Here is a 20,653-nt window from a genome sequence, read left to right as displayed (position 1 = left end):
CCTTTGGGTGACCGTAGCCTTCGGGCCGAATAGTTGTGGGCCGTATCGACCCTCTATTCATGCAAGTCGAGTATGTCTCTTAGTTGAGATGTGGCCAAGGGCCGATAGGTGTTCGAACTTTGTCGAACTTAACCATTCATTAAATCGTGGCTGAGGGCCGATAGGTGTTGTTCGAGCTTGATCGAACTTAACCGTTTATTAAATCGTGGCCGAGGGCCGATAGGTGTTATTCGAGCTTGATCGAACTTAGCCTTTTATTAAATCGTGGTCGAGGGCTGATAGGTATTGTTCGAGCTAAGTCAAACTTAGCCTGTTATTAAATTGTGGCCGAGGGCTGATAGGTATTGTTCGAACTTGGTCGAACTTAACCATTCATTAAATCATAGCTGAAGGCCAATAGGTATTTTTCGAGCTTGGTCAAACTTAACCATTCATTAAATCGTGGCCGAGGGCCAATAGGTGTTGTTCGAACTTGGTCAAACTTAGCCATTCATTATGGTAGTTTCGATAAACAAGAACTTTTATTACTTTGATGTCGTTGCTCTGATTACATTATTTTGCCCTTGGGAAATTTTGGAGAATATAAGAGGTTTTGAGTGTTGGTTGGCGTTCCAGTCCCAGTCCCAGTATATCTAGTCCCTTCATTGTTCGACTTGGAGAAACTTGAGGAGTCGGGCAATGAAAAATTGGTTTGATCTTGTATACTTCAATTTGAAATGTCCCACTCATCGTCTTATTAAAAAACTCCTTGAGAAAACCCTATTGGAAAAACATTAAAATGAGGAAAAAGGAGTAAGACTTATGGGGCGCTTCTTATTTTTTAGAAATTGAAGTACTTGAGGTGGCTGATATTCCAATTGTTTGGTAGGAGCTTCCCTCCTATGGTTTCCAATTAGAATGAGCCTTTGTCTGCTTTTCCTATAATTTTGTATGGTTCATCCCAGTTCGTTCCCAATTTGCCTTCTCGTGGGTCCCTATTTTCTTGGGTTTTGGCTTTGAGTATGTAATCTCCAACCTTGAGTAATCGAACCTTTGCCTTTTTGTTGTAATAGCGTTCTGCTTGCTGTTTCTGAGCGACCATCCTTATGTACTCCATGTCTCGTCACTCCTCGACCTCGTCGAGATCTTGCATCATATTCTCATCATTGTTGGTACCGCTTTCATGGGATTACCTCATGCTGGGTTCTCCGACTTTGATTGGTATGACCGTTTCTGTTCCATAGATGAGGGAGTAAGGTGTATCACCTGTGCTCATCTTCGGGGTAGTCTTGTGTGCCCATAATACTTCTGGGAGTATTTCTGGCCACAGTCCCTTTACCTCTTCAAGTTCCTTCTTCATGATGTTTAGTATCGTCTTATTAAAGGATTCCGCTTGTCCGTTGCTAGCTGGGTGGTAAGCAGTTGAAAGTATTCTTTTGATATACCATTTTTCAAAGAACTCGGTGGTTCTTCTTCCTGTGAACTGAGGTCCGTTGTCACAGCTTATCTCTTTAGGTAGGCTGAATCGACATATGATGTTTCTCCATATGAAAGTAATAACCTCTTGTTCGTGAATATGGGAAAATGCCCCTGCTTCCACCTATTTAGAGAAATAGTCAGTTAAAACTAAAATATATCGTACATTACCTTGCCCCGGTAGGAATGACCCCACGATGTCCATTCCTCACTTAATAAATGGCCATGGAGAGGTGAACGAATGAAGGTATTCGCCTGCTTGGAGGATTATTAGGGCGTATTTCTGACATTGCTCACATTTCTTCACAAATTTTGAGGCATCTTTCTTCATAGTGGGCTAGTAATACCCGGCCCGTATGAGGCAATGGCCTTCGTGGACTTCCTCGAGAACGCGTTGGGTTTGGTTTGGTCTTAAACACTTTGCCAAAGGACCGCCATATGTTCTCTTGTATAAGTCGTTATGAAGGAGGGTGTATCTGGCTGCTTGCATTCTTAGTTTTTTAGCTTCCTTTTTGTCGTTTGGGAGGGTCCCATCCTGCAAATACGTAACCATACAATTGCGTCAGTCCCAAGTTAAACTTACAGATTTTACCTCAATTTGGTCTAGTGATGAGTTGAGGAGATGGACTACGCCGTTGTCCCCGTCCGTGATGCTTTTGGTGGTGCCGGCCAACTTGGCGAGGCCATCTTCTTAGATGTTCTGAGTTCGTAGGATTTGGTCGAGCTGACATTCGTCGAAATTGGGTAGCAACTTGCGGATCTCGGCTTGATATTTTTGCAACCTTTGTTTTTTAATTTGGAAAGTCCCCGTAACTTGGTTGACTACGAGCTGAGGAAATGGATTACGCTTTTTTAATTTGAGTGTTAGCCTCAACCATACAATTACAGCCTCATACTCCGCCTTGTTGTTAGTCATATCTGGGCATCTTATGGACTGGCGAATTACTTCGCCGGTGAGGACTTTTCGTATGAGTCCCAGTCCAGATCCGGAAGCATTGGATGCGCCGTCGGTGTTCAGGACCTAGAGGTCTTATGTTTGAAGAGAAGCTTGAGCGGCCTCCTTCTCGGACTTAGGCATTACTTTTGCGCTAAAGTCTGCGACTAAGTTGGAGAGCACTTGCGACTTTATTGTTGTTTGGGGCTGATATATGATGTCGTGCTCACTTGATGGCCCATTTGGCCAGCCTCCTCGATAGCTCAGGTTTATGGAAAATGTTTCTTAAAGGAAAAGTGGTGACAACCGAGATAGGGTGGCTCTAGAAATAGGGTCTAAGCTTTTGTGAAGCTACGACCAATGCCAGGGCCAATTTCTCGAGGTATGAGTACCTCGTCTCGGCGTCGATAAGTGTTTTACTGATGTAATAAATAGAAGATTGCGTACCTTTGTTTTCTCGAATCAGGACTGCACTTACTTCTACTTCGGAGACATCAAGGTAGACGAGGAGGTGTTACCCGGGTTCGGGCTTTGAGAGTAAAGGTGGCGATGACAAATATGCCTTCAGTTCTCGCAGTACTTGCATGCACTCAGGCGTCCACTCGGGGCCGTTATCCTTTTTGAGTACGCTGAAAAACCTCTAATATCTATCAGACGACCGCGAGATAAATCTTCATAAGGCGGTAATTCGACCAGTCAGTCTTTGGACTTACTTCTTAGTAGTCAATTGATCAGGTATCTCGTCGATAACGTTGATTTGATTTGGGTTGACTTCAATTCCTCACTGCAATACTAATAAGCCCAAGAATTTTCCTGAGGCTACGCCAAGCGCATTTCTCGGGGTTTAGTTTTATCCCATACTGTCTTAGTATGTCGAAAGCTTCCTTCAAGTGGATGTTATCCTCTGCCCTCACGAATTTGATCAGTATGTCGTCAATATATACCTCTATAATTTTGCCGAGTTGGTATTTGAACATTTTTGTGACCAACTTATAATAGGTATCCCTTGCGTTCTTTAATACAAACGGCATGACCCTATAACAGTATGTTCCCTTGTGGGTGATGAACGTGGTTTTTTCTTGGTCTTCTTCCTCAATGAGTATCTGATTATAACCCGAATATGCATCCAGGAAACTTAGCAGCTCGTTCCTCGATGTTGCGTCAATGAGTTGGTCGATATGTGGCAATGAGAATGAATCTTTCAGGCATGCTTTGTTTAGGACTGTGAAGTCCACACATATCCTCCATTTCTCATTTTTCTTTTTGACCATCACCACATTGGCTATCCATTTGGGGTACTTCTATTCCCTGATGGAGCAGTTCGCTAATAGCTTCTCTACTTCCTCGTGGACGACATCATTGATAGTGGGGTTGAACTTTCATCGGACCTGCCTTACCGGGGGGATTAAAGAGGTCGACGTTTAGTTTGTGTGTGGCGATATCTTTGGGGATACCTGGCATATCTGCATGGCTGAAGGCAAATAAATCTGCATTAGTTATTAAGAATTGACTAAATTTTCCTCGTTCTCGGAGTTTACAGCCGATGTAGGCCTTTTTACTGAGGTCACTGTGGTCTAATTGAACGGGGTCGAGGTCTTCTATGGTTGACTTTGCGGCTTTGAACGTTTCGGGGTCCATAATGACTTCCCTAGCTCTATCTTGTGGCGACCCCGACCCTGCTGATTGCTATGTTTCTTTTTCCTTATCTTTCATTTTTTGAGTTGTCGTGCTGTCCATGGCGATTCGGTAATATTCCTGGGATGTGCAGTGTTCCCCTCATATGTTGAATATTCCCCAAGGTGTTGGGAATTTGATCACTTGTTATAAGTTGGAGGGGACGGCTCTCATAGGGTGTATCCATGGTTGTCCCACTATGGCATTGTACGTGGTGGCCTGGTCCATGATATGGAACGTTGTCTCTAGAGTTACCCTACCGGCGAGGACGGGGAGTGTAATTTCTCCCGAAGTCTGTTCAACTACATTGTTAAAGCCGGTTAGTGTGATGCAGCGTGGCACTATCTTATCCTCGAGTCTCATCTGGGCGAGGACGCGGGGATGGATGATTCACGCCCCACTTCAATCATCTACCATGATTTATTTAACATCAGTATCTAAAATTTATAAAGTAATGATAAAGGCATCAATGTGAGGGAAATTCAAACCGTCGGCATCTGACTCATCGAAGATGATACTTTCTTCAAGTCCGTCATACCGTTCGTGGGTGGCGGTGAACTTGATCCTGTTGATGGAGGCATCGTCGCTTCCACCAATAATCATATTGATGGTACGAGCTGGTGAGGGTGGCTTTGGCGGGCCTTGACGTTCTCAACCCCCGATTAAGGTGTTCCTGCCTTTGTCGCTAAGTAGTTCTTTGAGGTGCCCTTGATGTAACATATTCGCTATCTCTTGCCTTAGGGCGATGCAATCTTCTATTTTGTGTTCGCGTTCCTGGTGCAATTCGCAGAGGGCGTCGGATTTCCTGGTGCTCGGATCGGAGCTCATCTTTGGCGGCCATTTCACCTTTGTTCCAAGCTTCTCAAGGGCGTAGATCACCTTTGTAGGTGAAACACAAAAATTGTGAGCAGATAATAAGGGGTAATACCTCTCTCGTTCCTGTGAGTCCCCAATCTCGGCCTAGACGGGCCATCATCATAGAGAAAGGAAGGAGGATCGGGTTCCATGACATAGGGCTGGTGTCCTTCCCTATTTGGCCGTGAGACAGGGTGATTTCTCCTTATATTATCTCTTCGTTCTTTCCTGGGTTCGGTTTTTACCGAGATGAGTCGTCGAGTTGGTCCGTTGAGGTTGTCATCATCTGCTCTAACCTCGGCATAGTAGGCATTATGAATTTCATCCCAAGTGGTTGGAGGATACTTTATTAATTGGCTCAGCAGCTTTCTGGTCGCTTTTGAACCCTCTCTACTCAACCCGTTCTGAAAGGTTTCGACGGCCATCCCTTCAGAAATATTTAGTAAGGTCATCCTTACCCTGTTGAATCGGGCGAGGGCGTCCCTCAGTCTCTCTCCCGAGGATTGTTTGATGGTGAAGATGTCGTTTACTCTTGTTTCGGCTTTCTCGGCCCCGACATATGCCGTCATGAACTTGTCGACCATTTCTCCGAACGTTTATATTGAGCGGGCCGGTAGCTATGAATACCATGTTAATGCCCCTCCGGTGAGGGTTTCGTCAATTATTTACAGTAAAATGGAGGACTCCTACTCCTTGGTGAGGCCGTTGCCCTTCACAAGGGTGACGTAGTGAGTCACATGGTCTTCCGGGTCGGTTGTCCCATTGTATATTCTGAGATATGGTGGCATCTTGATGGTATTTGGTATGGCATGTGGGGCCGCTTTCTCGCTATATGGCTGTTTTATGAACCTACCGACGTCCTTTTTTTTACAGTAATGTAGGGGCGCCAGGTATCTTGTCTACTCGTTTCGGTGTTCTTTCTTTTGGTATCTGAGCACCTTGTTTTCATTCTCCATTTCTTCCATTCTCTTGAAAACGGCAGCGAGGACGTTGTCACCTGCATTGTCAGTAACATCATGGGTTTTACCTGAAGTTGGAAGGTCTGATCGGTCGTCCTGTTCGTTCCCTCGTTGTGCTTCATGGGCTCTTGTATTTCCGTAGTCGTGCATCGAGCTTGTTTGTTGAGTACACTAACTAGGGTATCAGTTAGCCACGCTTTAAGGAGTTTTTCATAGCTGGTGGTGCCCCTTCTCCCGCGGACATGGAGGGTCCTTTCCCGTTTGATTTTGCTTTGCCGCAGAAAGGTGGGGTGACCTTTCTCGTCTGGGAGAGGCCGTTGGCGTTACCCCCTCATCGCGGGTGTCATAGCCTTCATTGATTGCGTTCAAGAGGTTGATGGGAACATTATCTGTTGCCCTCGTCCCATTTCTTTGGTTATCTGCCATGGAAATTTTGTACGCACAGAGAAGAGAGATAAACTTTATGGTTTGTTAGATTAACAAGTCACGTGAGTTGTAGATCTAGTGGAAACTAAAACATTGGCTAAGAAAATTTTCACAGACGGCGCCAAACTGTTTGACCTAAAATTTTGATCTAGGTGTAAACAATTAGATTTTCTAACAGATTTGAGTTAATCTTAGCCAATATTAATATCCAAAAGGTCGTTTGATTGATTTTGTGATAAAATGGCTCAAGTGCCGCCGGATAATAATAAATATGCAGCAAAGACAGTATTTAATGGCCCAAGAGCAAAGAAGATAGCATTCAATAGTAATAAATGAAATATAATGGCATTTAAGTAAATAAATGCAAGTGAGACAACCATAAAAGGGTTGAATTCGGTGGTATCCCCCCAAAAATAATGAGTGATTGATGAACCTTTGAATATTCGTATTCTTCTTGGATCATGGGATAAAAGTTAGAATCTGATATGAGAAAAAAATATATTTTGTATGTATATAAAGCAAGAATCTTTAGAGAATGTCAAAGTGTTGTTCTATTACAATGAGTGTCCAATCCCCTTCTATAACTACAACTCTTTTTATTTATAAGAGAACATGAGCAACATAACCCTAATAGTACAGATCGTAGGAATATTCACTGAAATATTCTCTTTAAAGTCTTATCCCTAAAACTAGTCGTTACTGTTCCGTTAAGGAGAGTACTCGTCCTCGACCTCGATCTCTGTTGACTCTGTTTACCCTCAAAATCGGATAACAATTGAATTTGTTAGTAGTTATAAGGACATGTGGATTAACTTGATACAAAGCGATAAATTAAATTAGAATAAAAATAAATAACGATAAAATAACTGCAAACTACAGGAATTGGATGATTCAGCTTAAGAATGCAGGTCACCCTTGAGTTGAATACACTTTTATTGACAGAAAAATATCAAAGAATAAGAGCTTGGAGAATGTATTGCTTATCAGTATATGTTACCATGTCCCTAATGAATTGTCAAATCCCCTTTATATATTAGTGGAGATCTACCTTTTAAGGTATTATTTTGTTGTTCTATAAAAGGTAAAAGTCCTAGATTTATTGAATGTTAGTTCCCTTTTTGAGTTGTTCTGTGATTTCTGTCATAATGACTGGTTAATGGCGAGAATTACGGACTCCTGTGGGTTGAGTTGGCAAAGCTTTCTTCGAGGCCGTTGGAAACAGGACCGGTTACACCTTCGGTAAACTCGAGGGCAAATCTGATGGTTTCGATGGCTAACTTTGACAATGCTTTGGGTTCGATCATAATCACCATGTGTCGATCTTGGCCGATGGTGTTAGACGTCAGATCGATCTTCAAGCTCGACTTCACCCGATCACAGATTTTTCGACTCTGGCATAATCAGGGAGTTCGGAAGCTCGATCGAATATCGAGCTCAATTTTACCCGTATACTCCTCGACCTAGCCTTCGTCCTTTGTTAAAATCATACTGATGACGTGTGGCAACCTTCGAGGGTTCTCTAAGTGTCAACGTGGCCCAAATATAACTAGAATAATTTTTTGCCCATACACAGTTCTCGGTGGAGACTCCCTACGACACCCTTGGACTGACGCCGTCTCACCCCTAACACCCACCTATGTTTTCTCCGTCAATGGATAAAAGTCAAAATAAACTTTAAATAGTAAAGCTAACAAAGTGACAAAGACAGTTACCGGAGCAAGGAACACAACCTCCTTGTCATTAACTCTAATGTTCTGTTTACGACCGCACTCCCCTCGCCAGAAGAAACAGAGGTCCTTTTTTTGGTAAGTAGAAACAGAAGATCTACGAAGGGGTTGGACAACCTTGGATACTAAGTTTTTAGTGAATATCTGATCTTTGAACTTTTATGATTATATCTTTGAAGTGAATATGTAGGAAAACTATTACTATGAGAAATTAGGAGGAAGATGAAGGAGAAAGTAGAAGAAAAGAAATATTTCAGAAAAATGGAAAAAATTTACATTTCAATTATTCAAGAATTCATGCTCGCATCTCCATGTGAGATTCACTGATTGTGCCACATCTGCATATGGTGTTTAATAGGACATTTTGCTAGTAGTTTGAGTATTCAATAGGTAATACGTTTAATTAAAGTTAAAGTGTCTAAATAAAAATTCACAATTTTAGGTGGCTATTTATATATTTGGTCATTTTTTTATGGAGAAAATTATCATACAGAAAAATCTAATTAATTTTTTTATGGAGAAGATTACAGTACAGAAAAATCTAATAAATTAGAACTTCGCCATTCTAAATATTCATCAAATAGTCCTTGTTTTATTGTTCCGAAACAAAACAAACAATTCAGGATGCCAATTAGCATTCCAACATATTTATTTAGGGTAAAATTGTCATCACAATTAATTAGTTTTGTAATTTGTTTAGGTTTCTTTTGATAGTCCGTGCATATTTAAATAGAGGTTTGTCTTAGGTTTATTTAGAACAAAGATTACGTCATTATGATATCCAATTTAGAATATAACACTAATTCAGAAAACATATTTTTAAAAAACACATATATACGGTATTATTTAGGATCTTAAAAGTTAAAACCAAATATAATTTTTTAAAACCAACACTATTGTGATATCCATTTATTGAATTGGCCTAACATTCTTTTATTTTGAGTAGGTTATCTCAATATGATTCCTTATCAAAAAATGCCAACTTTCATATAATCACAAGAGAAATAACCATAGGCCAGATACAAGATATCCAAGTAAGAATTTACAAGCATCAATTAATATAGCCTGTTGACATATACTCATATATATGGTGTCTGTGTGTTTGCTTTTCTAAAGCTTCTTTCTTTTTCTATTTTTGATAATTTGCTTCTTACATTGTTCTCACCACTGGCTTGAAAAATATAACTTTGAGTTTTTGTTTTCAGAGGACTCATTAATGCAATAGTTCATCTTTTTATGGCCATATGTATCTTAGTGTTTGTTAGTTCTTATATTTATTTATCTGCCTTTTAACCCAATTAACTTTAGGATACATATTAAATAAATCGGGCAATAAAGGATCACTTATGTTAATCGAATGTGCGCCATGATTCTATATTTTACTATAGATGAAAATATTCTCAAAATATTAATGAGCTTTTATACACTTAAAAAAATAAAATAATTATTATGAATAGTAAATATTAGATCGTAATGGAATGTGATTGAAGAATCCATGTTTGTATAGAAACTTTTTGCTAAATGGGTCACAACTTACAAAGGATAGCTTTGATAATTAAAAAGAGTTCCTCATCGCTTGTGAAGGAAAAAAGAAGAAGCCGGAGAGTGAATTTGAGTCGGCAACTCGCTTGATTTAAAAGGTTATATTCCTAATTATCTGTTGTTCTTTTCTCTTTCGGTTATTTATAATTTTACTGGTGGACCAGTATTCTGTTTGTCATTAATTTTTTAAGTTTCTAATTGTATTGCATTTTAATAAGTAATTAAGTATATAACTGCATTCGCCCATTTTGTATGTTCATAGTTATTTAGAATTTTTAGCGATTTGTTCCCGTATCATTTATACTTTCACCTCCTTTTGATGAAATCTCTTTTAGGTTACCATATGAAGCTCATTATTGTATTGTGATTGTCTACATTAACCTTAGATGTGTGAAGGAAAAAATATGTATGAGAAGGATTAGTAGTTTCATTTAAAAAATAATATATTAAGACTGTATACGGGTAGAATCGAGTCCGCTGCATGACTCGACTTTCCGATGAGCCAAACGGAGCAGGAACGTGACCGTAATGTATCGGAGTCAGAGCGAAGAACCCCTCGTATCGGGGCTCGGGTAAAACACCTATCCTCGGGGATATCGGGGCCATATCCTCGAGATCCGATTTGAGGATTGAGACTTCGGAGAGCATTACCAAGTAGCTGCATACGACTAACAAAGAGCCGTGATGTATGTGCCTAACCGGATATCACGGCGTGAATCTCGGCTCGTATCGACAGAAAATCAGTGATCGGCGAAACGGAAGATTTTTACCTTTTTTAGAATTCTACTTAGGGTGAAACTCCCCTACTATATAAAGGGAAAACTAATTGTTCATTAGACACATTGTAATACGCCATATCAAGGAAATATACTCTTATTCTCTCTAATATTCAAAGTTCTTACTTTTTGTTCATCAGTTCTTCATTAGTGTGAGCCCGGGATCGAAGGCAGACACTTCGTTAAGACGTTACTGAGTCAGGGATCACTCTCCCTATTGGTTTGACAATTTATTATGTCTTTTATCTGTTTATTCTAACGTCATTTATCATTTGTATTGAATCAATCCGCATATCCTTAAAACCACATATAAATTCAATTGTTATTCATTTTTAAGTGTAAACAAAGACCAATCTGTTAAGAGTACAACAACAACAACCCAGTATAATCCCACTAGTGAGGTCTGGGGAGGGTAGTATGTACGCAGACCTTACCTCTACCCTGAGGTAGAGAGGTTGTTTCCGATAGACCCTCGGCTCCCTCCCTCCAAGAACTCTCCACCTTGCTCTTGGGGTGACTCGATCTCACAACCTCTTGGTTGGAAGTGGAGGGTGCTCACCACTAGAGCAACCCACTCTTGTCAAATGTGAGAAAAAGGTAAAAGAGTGAAATCTTTATATCATATGTGAGAAAAAGGAAAAAGAGAAATTAAAAAGAATGGTGACAAATAAATTATAACAATCTGAATGATAACATGTGCCGATAAACTCCAATACTAACATTGTTGACATATTCCAATTAAAGATCATAAGTTTCTCCTTCATCTTGTAGTTCTTAAAAAAAACAAGAAGAAGCAAGTTCATATGGTTTAATCTCATATGTTCACAGTAGTCTTCCTTGCCTAATTCGTCCATAATTAACTAAAAAATAATAGTGATAATAAAGTATTTAATCATGGTATAAATAGCTAAAAGAATGATGAATGATTTTAATATTTCCATAATGAATAACACTTTTCAAGTAACAAGTATCCATATTCTTATGTCAATACTATTAAGCAGCTTGGTGTATTTCGTGCAAGCCACGTACATAGAGACTAATATATATATATATATATATATATATATATATATATATATATATATATATAAATGTTTTCACCTACAACAACCAAGTTTTAACACTTTACCACGGTATTTAATTCTCACCGTTGAAACTAAGAGAATGTCAATAAAAAGAGGTTACTTCTTCTTTTAATTGAACATCTCAATTATACTTTTTCTCTACCTTTAGTGATAAAACACACAAACTAAATTACTGTAGTTTATAAAGTTTGTATCCCATCGAAAATTGTCAAATGGATGAGACAGAGAGTAATTATTATGCCGGCAGAAGTTAACGCTTTACATAATAAAATGAGGTTTCTGTTAATATCCAAAAGATTGGTGGAACAAAAGAACAAGCAGGAACGGGTGGGAAAGAGGAGAACAAGTGGGAAACAAATTTTGGGCCGGATAACTCTTTCAGGCCCAATAAGCCCACATCTGAGGACAAGCCCACTTTACAGTGTAATTCCATGAACTGCAATTTTCTCGGGGGTGGGGGAGGGGGGTGGTTATTGAATGAGTACCAATTAAAAGATTTGCCTCAAGGCGAATATACTCCCTCCGTTCACTTTTACTTGTCTACTATTGACTTTGTACACCCTATAAGAAATAATAACTAAAATGCATAATTTACCATGATACTCATATTAATTGATGTATAATCTTAATGGATTTGGAAAATGATTTGGAATGAGTAATTAATGATGTTTACCCTCAAAATCGGATAATAATTAAATTTATAAGTGGTTTTAAGAATACACGGATTAATTTGATACAAGGCGATAAATTAAGTTACTATTGAACAAACAAAGATAAAATAAATTCAAACCACACGAGTAGGATAGTTCCAGCCGTAATGAAATAATCACCCTCGATCCGGGTTCGGCTGTGGCCAGCACTAGTGAACAAGAGAGAAAGAGAGAGCTAATAATAGAGAAAATAATAATATATTATTTTGGAATGCGTGTTAAAGTCCTTCATGAATTATCAGACCCCCTTTATATAATAGGGGAGTCCTACTTTAGGTACAATTCTATAAAAGGTAAAAAATCTTCTGATTTACTGATTGCCGGTTCCTTATCGATACGTGCCGAGATCCCCACCGTGATATCCGGCCGGTCACAGATATTTCGGCTTTCTGTTGGCTATGCTGGATTGTCTGACAATGTTCTTAGGAGTCGTTCGAGGCTAGGACCAATTCCGTGACCATGGCCTCGATATTCTCGAGGGCAGGCGTCATGCCCCCGAGTTCTGGCCCGGTAAGACTATGGCTCGATTTCGGTCCCTTGCCGCCATGTCTCGAGCCTGGCTCATCTTGTCGGAGACCGAGATGCACCATGAGCTCGATTTCACCCGTATACAAATGCTAAAATAAATTATTTTTCTCTTGATATGCGAAAGTGGATAAGTAAAAGTGAACAGAGGGAGTGTATAACATTGTACAAATTTTCAACATTGCCTTTATCTTGGAGAAGTTGAAATGGCGCAGGTAATGAGAAAAGAGTATCTATTTGATTTATATATAGTTATTATACATAATATTTATAGTTTATAATGAGGAACTATGCTTGTTAAACTTTTCATTATTGTTCCATATCTAAACTGGCAACTTTGATAAATTTTACTATCCATTTGTTTCTTTGTCTCTCAGTTAGATGCATCCAATCCAATTTTTGCTGCCACATATTACAAGTAACATAATTAAGATTCTATTATGGTGATTAATTACCAAAAAAAAGAAGATTCTAATATGGTGATTTTTTCTTATATTCAAAAAGCAGGAAAGCTACAAGTGAGGAGTTTACTAGCAATTGATCCATTTTCGAAATAATCTCAGAATCCGAAAAGACATAATAATGTTGTCAAATAACGCTCCCTATCATCATAATTATGCTCACCGCAATATAAAGTTGCATGCTGGGGTTTTAACTAGATTATATAGAAACTTTCAGAAAGAAGATTTAAAGAAAAGCTTTTTCAGAAATTCCTCGAAAAGATAATTGTCCCTTTAGCTTATTAACTAACTAGTATGTGCCCTTGGTTCATTTCAAGAAAATCTTACCACTAACAACCAAAATCCTTTTTTTTCCTTCAAGATTTTTGTTCTCTTTGCAATTCTATATTTGTTGGGCTATTTGCCTATTTTTCCGGTTAAAGGCCTAATGGCCTAGTCCTATTCTTCTTGAGTTCTGATTCCTTTTAGAATGAGAAAAGGATAGACATTTCCGGCGGAGCAAAATAATGACACGGGGTGCCCCCAAATCCTCAATTTACCAGCTCTTCCCACAAAGCGGTTAGGCATCAGATGAAGCTAATCTCATTAGGAAAATTGCCTTCAAAGATTGTGCACCTGTTACGACCCAAAATCCCGACAATGATCGTGATAGTACCTAATTCTAACTGGCTAGGTAAATCAATAATCATAACCAATTTCAGCAGGACAAACAAGAATAATCCACTATCAAGATATAGACAAGACATAAGTAAGTCTCAAACAATCAACAAAATACGAAAATACAATGACAATCTCACAAAATCCGGTAGTACAAAATCATGAGCAATTAAATAGAGTACGACTGAGTCTTAAAATATAACAGTACTACCTAAATCAAATAACAGTAAAATGGATAAGAAGGAGATTATATAAGCTGTGAATAAGGAATGATAGCCACCATAATCTTCGAGTGTATCTACTAAATGACCTCTTGAGTGATTCTAGTACTGATACAAGAATCTACACAAAATATACATAAGTATAGTATGAGTATAAAAATTATGTGTACTCAGTAAATATCAAGTCTAATCTCGAAAAGTAGTAGCAAAATTTTGACAAAAATATAATACTCACTTTTTCAATCTGGATGGTTCTTAATTGAATGAAATCACAGAAAATAACCAAGGACAACAGATATAACAATGAGGGTACAAAAACTAGAGATAGGATAAGTATGCTTTTTAAACAAGATAACCAAAATATAATCAAATTGCTAAGCCATTCTACCTCGATAAGGTCGGTGTAGTTCTTGTCTGGATGCTGAATCATGGATGAAAGATTTGCAAAGGCGTCGACGAACTCGTTCTGAATCCTGGGGACGTGCTTGAAATCAATCTTCGTGAACTTCTTACATATCTCTTTCACACAGTGCGGGTACAGTAGGATCTTGACATTTTTGGTGGACCATTCCCCTTGGACCTGGTGTATCAATAGATCGCAGTCCCCTGTGACCAAAAGTTCTTTGGCGTTCATCTCAACTGCCATTCTGATCCTAAGGATGCATGCTTCGTATTCATCCATATTATGGGTACAAGGTAATCTTATATTTGGCGATGCTGGATAGTGTTGTCCGAATTTCGAAATTAGGACTACCTCAATTCTGACTCCTTTAAAGTTTGCTGCTTCATCTAAAAACATTCTCCATCCAGGGTATGATTCTGCAATATCTTCCCCAGCAAATAATACTTCTTCATCGAGAAAATATGTAGTGAGTGACTCGTAATCCCCATCCACCAGATTCTCTGCGTGGTAGTCAGCTAAAGCTTGCCCCTTGATAGCCTTCTGAGTTATGTACACAATGTCAAATTCGCTGAGGAGAATTTTCCATTTAGCAAGCTTTTCGGTCAACATCGGCTTCTGGAAGATGTACTTGAGCGGGTCGAGCTGAGATATCAGATGCATTGTGTATGCTGACATATAATGCTTTAGTTTCTGGGAGATCCAAGTCAAAGCACAGCAAGTGTGTTCTATCAAAGTATATTTGGCCTCGCTTGGCTTGAACTTCTTACTTAAGTAGTAGATGGCCTGCTCCTTTCTCCTAGTTTTGTCATGTTGTCCCAACACAAAATCAAAGGCGTTATCCAAGACTGACAGATATATTAACAATGGCTTTCCGGGCTCAGGGGGAACCGACACTGGTGGATTTGACAGGTACTCCTTGATTCTGTCGAAGGATTTCTAGCACTTTTCTGTCCATTTTGTGGCAGCATCCTTTTTGAGCAACTTAAAAATGGGTTCACAGATTACCATGGACTGGGCTATGAAGTAACTGATGTAATTTAGTCTACCCAGGAAACTCATCACATCTTTCTTACTCTTTGGTGGTGGCAATTCCTGAATTGCCTTAATTTTTGATGGGTCCAGTTCTATCCTTTTCCTGCTTACGATGAAGCCCAATAGTTTTCCAGAAGGGACTCTGAATGCGCACTGTGCCGGATTCAATTTCAAATTGTACCTCCACAGGCGTTCAAAAAATTTCCTCAAATCATCCAAGTGCTCTGAACTCTTTCGAGACTTAATGATGACATCATCTATATATACTTCAATCTCCTTATGAATCATGTCGTGAAAAAGGGTAGTCATGGCCCTCATGTAGGTGGCGCCAACATTCTTGAGACCGAACGACATGACTCTATAATAATAAACTCCCCAAGGTGTGGTGAAGGCTGTCTTTTCTGCTTCTTCCTCATGCATCAAGATTTGGTGGTACCCAGCGAAACAATCCACAAACGACTGCAGTTCATCCTTCGTGCAGTTATCGATAAGGATGTGGATATTTGGTAAAGGGAAGTCGTCCTTTGGAATAGCTTTGTCGAGATCTCGGTAATCCACACATATCCTGGTCTTTCCATTTTTCTGGGGTACTAGGATGATATTTTCCAACCAGCTGGGATAATTGGTGACCCTTACCACATTCACCTCTATCTGGTTGGTTACTTCCTCATTTATCCTCAAACTCAAATCAGGCTTAAAATTTTTGGGTTTATGCTTCACCGGCGGTCTGGTAGAATCGGTAGGCAGTCGACGTGGACAATGTCACTAATTAATCCTAGCATGTCATCATATGACCATGCGAACACATCGATGTATTGTCGGGGGAGCTCAACTAGTTTTTCCTTCTGCTCGGCTTCTAGATGAATGTTGATTCTGGTTTCTTTCACGTCTTCTTCATTTTCGAGGTTGACCACTTCTGTTTCTTCAAGGTTGGGCTTTTTCTGACTCTCTAGATGTTCGATCTCCTGTGGGAGATTGTGTGGCATCATACTCTTGTCATACTCCTCGTAATCTGGGTCATTGCGCTCGACGGTTTCGTTACATGTCACAATCACAAAATGCGAGTTTTTATCATTTTGATTACTGAAAAGAAAAACTAAGTATAAATGAAGCAGTAAGCAATATTTTAAGAAAATGATTCTTTTATTTCATCAAAAAGGTACAGACACAGTGTAGACCTCAATTGACCGTGCATTTTTCAAAAAAGGAAACTTTTACAGTTCCATACTACCAAGACTCTCGGCGAACCATAGATGGACTGGTGGTCCAATTCCACAGCTCTTCCCCTGGTTCAGCATCCTTATGGTCGGTGTATTGATGTTAATCCCTTCACATCATTCTTCAATCATATTCAGGAACAGCTTTCCCATCCCATTGATGATATCATCTTCTGTTACTGAACTCTGACATGGACTTGAAACATGCTCTAGCACAAAAACCTTTTTCCCGGAGCTACCAGTATGAGCTTTCCCCATCGGAGGCTGATATCCTATGCTGGCCCTTCCTTTCTGCCCATTAGGTTCAATTGGCTCAGTGATCCCGTTCGACCTGGATCCCAACCCTGTTCCTGGTCTGTAATCATATTTCATCATCTCCCTCATAGCCATCTTGGATGTAAGGACCCGTAAAAATTTTAACCAAAAACTCGGGGTTTCGTGGTGCCAAGTTAGATTCCTGCGTTATTATAGTAGAAATTCTTCGCCGTACGCTTGCGAGCCGCGGTTCGGACTTTTTGGATTGAACAGCACCCTACGTACTGAGAGAAAATTATTTTGAAGATGAACGCATTTCTGCGCCCCATTATGCGGCCGCATAATGGCCGCAGAGTGAAGTAGTAAGTATGGCCAATTTGAGGTCAGTTTTGCTGTCGATTATGCGACCGCATAATCGATATGCGGACCGTATATCGGTCGCATAATTCCTCTTAGGTTTCTGCGGAGGGAGTTCTGCGGCGCATTATGCGATCGCAGAACAAGTATGCGGACCGCATACTGGTCGCATACCTGAGCCGAAAGTTTAGGCCCCTGAGGGCCATTTCTACGGTCACTTTGCGGACCGCATAACCATTATGCGATCGCATATGCGATCGCAGACCTGTGTCGGGGCACCATTTTTCTTAATTTAAAACCCGACCCCCATTCAGTTAAAACACCCCTTAGGTCTATTTTGAGCTCATTTTCTGATACTTCTAGAGTGAGAGAGAGAGGGTTCAAGAGGGAGGGCCTAATTTTCATCAATCAATCTTCAACCATCACTCAAAGCTTGGAAATACTCAAGTAGAGCACCCAATTTCTTCATCCAAAAAGGTAAGATTTCATCACCCCAGCTCTTAATTTCAAACATAGCTATAATGGTGTACTAGGGTAATACTTCATGGGTATGAGAGTGGTTCATCTTGCATGCATGTGATAAAGAGTGTGGGAAAAATAAAAAGTGAACTAGAACTATGAACATTTTCCTAATTTTGGGTTCAATTTGTATATTGCAAAAGTAGATTGAGGTTGATAAGGGTTCCGGATAATTGTAGAGTCTAAAGAAGCGCAATTGAGGTATGTATGGCTAACTCTCTTCTTCTTAGAATCGAACTCCTGGTGTCCGAATAATTGGTGTAAGTTCCAACTTGATTATACTAGAATTGTTTGCCTTAGTGTGTTTGATTGAAAGATTCATGTTCTCTCATTGTTTTAGATGGTTACCATGTCATCATGCTATTTGAGAACGTAATTATGATTTTTCAAGCTCCTTCCCTTATGTGTGAAATGCCTTATGTGAATGGTACTTATCGACATGAATGATGATGTTATTTGAACAAATAAAAAGGGAAAGACTTGAATTGTAAAATGTACCCAAGTGCCAAGAACTACTTAATAAATGAGATTGTTTGTGCCATGTAATGAAGATGGGAAAGAAATGTGAATTGAGTGGACAGTTGAAAGAGGTTATGTCTCAAGTGAGATGGCTTAGCCAATCGGGCCGAGATCGGACGCCATGTTGTACATATGGTGGCATTTGTATTGGAATTATTGAATTACATTGTGGATATGGATAAGTCTCACTTGAGATGGCTTAGCCGGTCGGGCCGAGACCGGACTCCGTGTAAAAACACGGTGGCATTGTGAGTTGTGGCTTGGCACTAAAGATTATTAATCTAAAAAGATGGAAATATTGAATTGGAAACTATGTGATCCTTACTCGGTGTTTTCTTTGTATTTCTATGAAGTACTTATTGATTATTATGGCATGATTCTCTTAGCATTTATGTATTGTTAGTAACCTCTTCTTTTAATCTTTGCTTAGTGTGATTCCCTTAGCATTTAAACACTGTCAGTGATTTCTTTTAGTCTTTGTTTGAGAATTTTATATATGGATATGTATACAATATTGTTATCTAATGACCTTCTCTTTTAATTTTTTGGGCATGTATAAATGGTTTGGGCTTGGAGTTCTTTAAGAACTCAGGCCCAAGTCCAGCTCTACTATGTTTCAAGGGTCTGTTATCGCTCGGGTCCTTACATCCAAGATGGCTATGAGGGAGATGATGAAATATGGATACAGACCAGGACCAGGGTTAAGATCCAGGTCGGACGAGATCAGTGAGTGAATTAAACTTATGGGCAGAAAGGAAGGGCCAGCATAGGATATCAGCCTCCGATGGGGAAAGCTCATACTAGTAGCTCCGGGAAAAGGTTTTTATGCCAGAGCATGTTTCAAGTCCATGTCAGAGTTCAGTAACAGAAGATGATATCATCAATGGGATGGGAAAGCTGTTCCTGAATATGATTGAAGAATGATGTGAAGGGACTAACATCAAGACACCGACCATCATGGATGCTGAACCAGGGGAAGAGCTGTGGAATTGGACCACCAGTCCATCTATGGTTCGCCGAGAGTCTTGGTAGTATGGAACTGTAAAATTTTCCTTTTTTGAAAAACGCACGGTCAATTGAGGCCTACATCGTGTTTGTACCTTTTTAATGAAATAAAGGAATCATTTTCTTAAAATATTGCTTGCTGCTTCATTTATACTTAGTTTTTCTTTTCAGTAATCAAAATGATAAAAACTCGCGTTCCGTGATTGTGACATATAATGAAACTGTCGAGCGCAATGACCAGATTACGAGGAGTATGACAAGAGTATGATGCCACACAATCTCCTATAGGAGATCGAACATCTAGAGAGTCAGAAAAAGCCCAACCTTGAAGAAACAGAAGTGGTCAACCTCAAAAATGAAGAAGACGTGAAATAAACCAGAATCAGCATTCATCTAGAAGCCGAGCAGAAGGAAAAACTGGTTGAGCTCCCCCGACAATACATCGCTATTTTCCTGTTGTTATATCTCATTATGTATATGACAAGCATCTATTGGATTGAATGTTTATCCTTATCTTTTAATTCACAGAATGACTTAGGCAAGCATTAAAGAAGTTAAGATTTAAAAAAAGCCTTAGTTAGCAAAAAATTCTATAACTACTAATCACGAGCTTATTATCAATTTATTATGCCTCACTAACCCTTTCCTTAAAGATTTTTGAAGTCCAAAGGTTTAACAAAGGCGACAACCCCTCTTTTCAAAGAGAAAAACTGAATTGTCGCGATTTAATCTTTCCAAAATAGGGAATCAACTATTTCGAAGGATTAAGGTGATGTTGCCTTAAAACAAAGGCTCTCAAATAGTTTTCTACTTCAAAACCAATGTATATCTTAAGATCATTTCCATAACACTTTCACCACATTAGAATGACATGAACCTCCATGATTTAGGAAACAAAATGCTTTAACATGGCTTCCATTTCACATGCATACAAACGTTTCCATCTTTCGAAGTTCTTTTTTAGCTTATATATACTAACACTAATTTCCTAAAGGCTTTTCTCTAAAACCATCTTCTTTAAACCATACTTTCCCCTTATAGATATTATATCCTAATATATGGTAAGTTATACCCTTAGAACTCTAGTTAAGGTATATCACAAATAATTAATTTCAAATCTATTCTAAGTCCAATGGAGCTACCTTAGGTAGATTTTAAGGGGTACCTAATACCTTCCCCTTAGAAGAAAAAGAACCCATACCCATGATATCACCGGTTAGCAAACCAAATAGAATAAACTTTAGTAATTAAATAGGTACCCTAGTATACCTTTAAATATTAGGTGGTGACTCTTTTTCATTAGCAACAAAGAAACCACAAGTTGAATCTTATTTTGACT

At 39.2% G+C, this 20,653-nt stretch overlaps 1 protein-coding gene across 1 annotated transcript; it reads right to left on the bottom strand.

Annotated features, from left to right (window-relative positions):
• Positions 1-552: 552 nt before the first annotated feature.
• Positions 553-15,070, bottom strand: LOC117274344 (uncharacterized). The gene is made up of 4 exons (XM_033653611.2): positions 14,396-15,070; positions 1,173-1,579; positions 837-918; positions 553-759 (listed from the first exon to the last, which is right to left on the bottom strand). The coding sequence occupies exons 1-4, from the start codon at positions 15,068-15,070 to the stop codon at positions 553-555; spliced, it is 1,371 nt and encodes a 456-aa protein (XP_033509502.2).
• Between the last annotated feature and the right edge of the window lie 5,583 nt (positions 15,071-20,653).

Source organism: Nicotiana tomentosiformis, chromosome 8 (genome assembly GCF_000390325.3).
Source record: "Nicotiana tomentosiformis chromosome 8, ASM39032v3, whole genome shotgun sequence".
NCBI classification, from domain to species: Eukaryota; Viridiplantae; Streptophyta; class Magnoliopsida; order Solanales; family Solanaceae; genus Nicotiana; species Nicotiana tomentosiformis.
The sequence above is the reverse complement of the archived record's forward strand: the minus strand, read 5'-3'. Positions and strand labels throughout refer to the sequence as shown.